Raw genomic sequence first — 3,153 nt, 5'->3', positions numbered from 1 at the left:
GTCGTCGCCAGGGACGCTTTCGAGCACCTCCACGAGCGCCGCCATCTCCGGCACGACGCCACGTTCCGCCGCGACTTGCATCACAGCGGCGACGGAATCTAGGCGCCCGTGGCGGAGCAGCGCACGTATCCAACGCGACACAAGGGAAGACGGAAGCTGCGGCATGGCAGCCGCCACGCGCGGGACAAAGCTCGCGGGCAACGCCCACAGCGCCCCCTCACCATGAAGGTGCTGCTGCTGATGATGGTGGTGATGATGGAGAAGGGCTGCGTCTGTGAGACGGCGCCACGGCCCCGCCGCCTCGTCGAAAGGGACGCTCAGCACCTCCGCCTCCGCCTTGGCTTCAAGAAGAAGACTGCAGCCGCCACGGCCGCGCGTGGCGTGAAGGCGCGCCAGCACGTAGTAGCGGCCGGAGGGCACCAACTCCATCGCACCGCGGAGGACCTCGAGCGCCGTTGACACACCGGCGCGGCGCGTGTGCTGCATGAGCCGCACTGTGTCGTTCCAGCTGTGGCGGCACGACGGGAGGAGCGCCTGGGCCGTCGAGGCGGCGCCAAGACGCATGCCAAAGTGAATCATCGACGCCTGCGCCGTTGCGGTTTTAGTGTCCTCCCCCAGTTGTGGGGCGGCGACTCGCAGATACTGCAGGGCCGTCATGCCGCTGCCAGGCGCACTGGAGCCGTCGCCCTCCCACTCGACTCGTGTGAGTACCGCCACCACGCGGTTCATTGTGTACATGGCGAGAACAGGCGGCATCTGTTTGCGCAGCGCCTCTGTGGCGGCAATATGCCGGACGGCTCCTCTGCTCTCCCGCAAGGCCTGGAGCAGCATTGCCATGTGACTACCGAATTCACCACTGTTCACGGTGTGGCCGTCGCCGCTCCTGTCGAGCGAAACGGGCGGCGGGCCCGCCTCCAGCAGCACGCCAGTAGCTGCTGAGCGGTATGCGGAGGACTCGTACCACAACCCCGCCTCGCTGCAGAGCGTTGCCAAGGCCTCGAAACCCAACGCGCCTTCACCCAAACGCAGTGTCGCAACGATCCTGTCGAAGTCTTCTGCGCCGCTACGGCCGGCGAGGGTGCGGCGCACCGCATCGCCAATCCACTTGTCATGAATCGGATAATCCTCGGCACGCACTGCCATCATTGCCCGAAGCAGCGTCCACGCCTCCTCGTGGGTGATGTGCGGGTCAGTGAAGACGGCCGCTAATGCGTCATCGAGGGACTCCTGCGGCAGCGCGCGGGACGAAATAAGAGTAGCCACAGCAGCAGCGCGTTCGGCAATGGGTAGAAGCGACAGGGCATCCGCTGGAGACCAGTCCCTGTGGGTAGCTGCTGTGATGCTGCCCAGCACCAGCGCAACACGATGATGGTGCTCCCGCATCTGTGCATCTTGACAGAGGCGCCGCACACTGTCGAAATCCACGAGTAAGCGCTGAATTTGCCGCGCATACCAGCGGGCACGTGGGGCCTGCAGTGCGCTCAGTCCTCTTCCACTTTGCTTCTGCTGCTCCTGATGATGATGATGATGATGATCCAGCCCCACCCCTGCAAGGTGGCGTTGCGCCAGACAAATGGCAAACGAAGCGGACTCGGCTGCGATAAGAGGCCACCGGCAGTGGGTGTAGGCGGGGCCCCGCCGCAGAGGAGCGCTCCGCACAAATGCACCACCGCAGCTCGTATTCCTGCCTTGCTTCTCAGCAGCAGCCCATGTCGTAACAGCGAGCGTCGTTGCTGTGTGTTGTGAGAATCCCCACAGCAGCAGCAGCAGTGCCCCCCTCAACCTTTGCCCCCACGCGTAGGATGCGACGTCTGCGTCGAGTGAGCGCTGCCGCCGAGCGCCCCAGCAGCTGGCCGCCCCCGGCAGCTGGATTGTCTCGATGTACCCGAAGTCATTCGTGGCGGCCACCTGCAGGAGGCGAGGCGATCGCGGCAACACACTGCGCGACTGGAAGGCGACAACGACGCGGCCCGCGGAGCGAGCCCCCATCGTACCAACCCCCGCGCCCCCGCTTTCTACCCTGCGTCGGCAAAAGTGCAGACAAAAACAACAACAACAACACAACAAGAACGAATGATGGGTGCGTGCGCAGCTGGAAAGAGTCATTCCATCATCATACCTTTTCTCTTCATTCGCATTATACCCGCCCCCCCCCCTCCTTATTTTCCCCCTCTTTTTCATGTCTTTTGTGTTGTGCCGCACACGCGCACAGACACCATAGTCTCTGTTTGTGTCGTTTATCCGCCCATTGAGCTGATTACTCGTTTTTTGTTCTTGTTACTGCGGGGGCACGCTGTGCCTCCACGCCCGTGAAAAGCCGGCCTTCATCTCTCTTCCTCTCTCTCCCTTCTGTTCTCGTATGGCTTGCCCATCCGCATTCTACAACGGCTGTCAGTGATGGTCGCTGGCACTGAGGATCCACGTGAATATGACGCCGGCCAGCAGGGACGCACTTCCCCTCACCCCCCGCAGATCCTCATGCAAGAGCATCATGAGGCCCGCGAAAAGAAAGAAGCCGCTCCCCACCGCACGGCCCACCGCCAGAACCTTCCTGCCCGTGTCATCACCGTCGTCACCTTTCGGGGTGGGTCCTGCGCCATGCGCGTCGGTGGCGTCCAGAAAGAGCGAGAGCAATCCGCCCAGCAGCGTCAAAACAGGCATGACGGCAAGCCACAGCAGCACGGGCCACCGCCAGCGCCGCCGCCCAAACACATGCCCCAGATCGCCTGTGGAGCTACTGATGTTGTTGCTGCCGCCGCCGCTGCTGCTGCTACTTTCCACTGCAGTGAGCGGCAGGGCCTCCCCGCTCGCCTCTGCGCCGGCGCAGAGCTCCTTCGCGAGGGACACGCCCACAACGACACCGTCAAAGAAGCGGTGAATGAAGAGCGTCACCGTGGCCTTCGCCAGTGAGGCGGCGGTGCCCTCGATCCCCAGCAGTGCGCCCTCCACCCCGGCGTGGAAGCACATGAGCAGCACGACAAACGACGCAAGTGACGGGCGCTGCCGGGCGTCATGCGCGAAGAGGACGCCGTGGCCGTGGGCGCCACGATCGACGACGCCGCGCTCGAGCAGCGCGGGGAGGAGAATGCCGAACAACAGCGCCGTGCAGAGCGTCGCCGGCGCCACGGCGGTGCCACCCATCTGGAAGGCGCT

General features: G+C 64.0%; 1 protein-coding gene across 1 annotated transcript; it reads left to right on the top strand.

The window, feature by feature from the left end:
• Positions 1-222: 222 nt before the first annotated feature.
• DQ04_13701000 (hypothetical protein) lies at positions 223-459 on the top strand (the record flags this gene model as incomplete). Its single annotated transcript, XM_009317010.1, has 1 exon — positions 223-459. One exon carries the CDS (start codon positions 223-225, stop codon positions 457-459), a length of 237 nt encoding a protein of 78 aa, XP_009315285.1.
• Between the last annotated feature and the right edge of the window lie 2,694 nt (positions 460-3,153).

The sequence above is a fragment of the Trypanosoma grayi genome (assembly GCF_000691245.1).
Source record: "Trypanosoma grayi strain ANR4 Tgr_1370_V1, whole genome shotgun sequence".
NCBI classification, from domain to species: Eukaryota; Euglenozoa; class Kinetoplastea; order Trypanosomatida; family Trypanosomatidae; genus Trypanosoma; species Trypanosoma grayi.
This window is presented reverse-complemented; position numbering and strand designations above follow the sequence as displayed.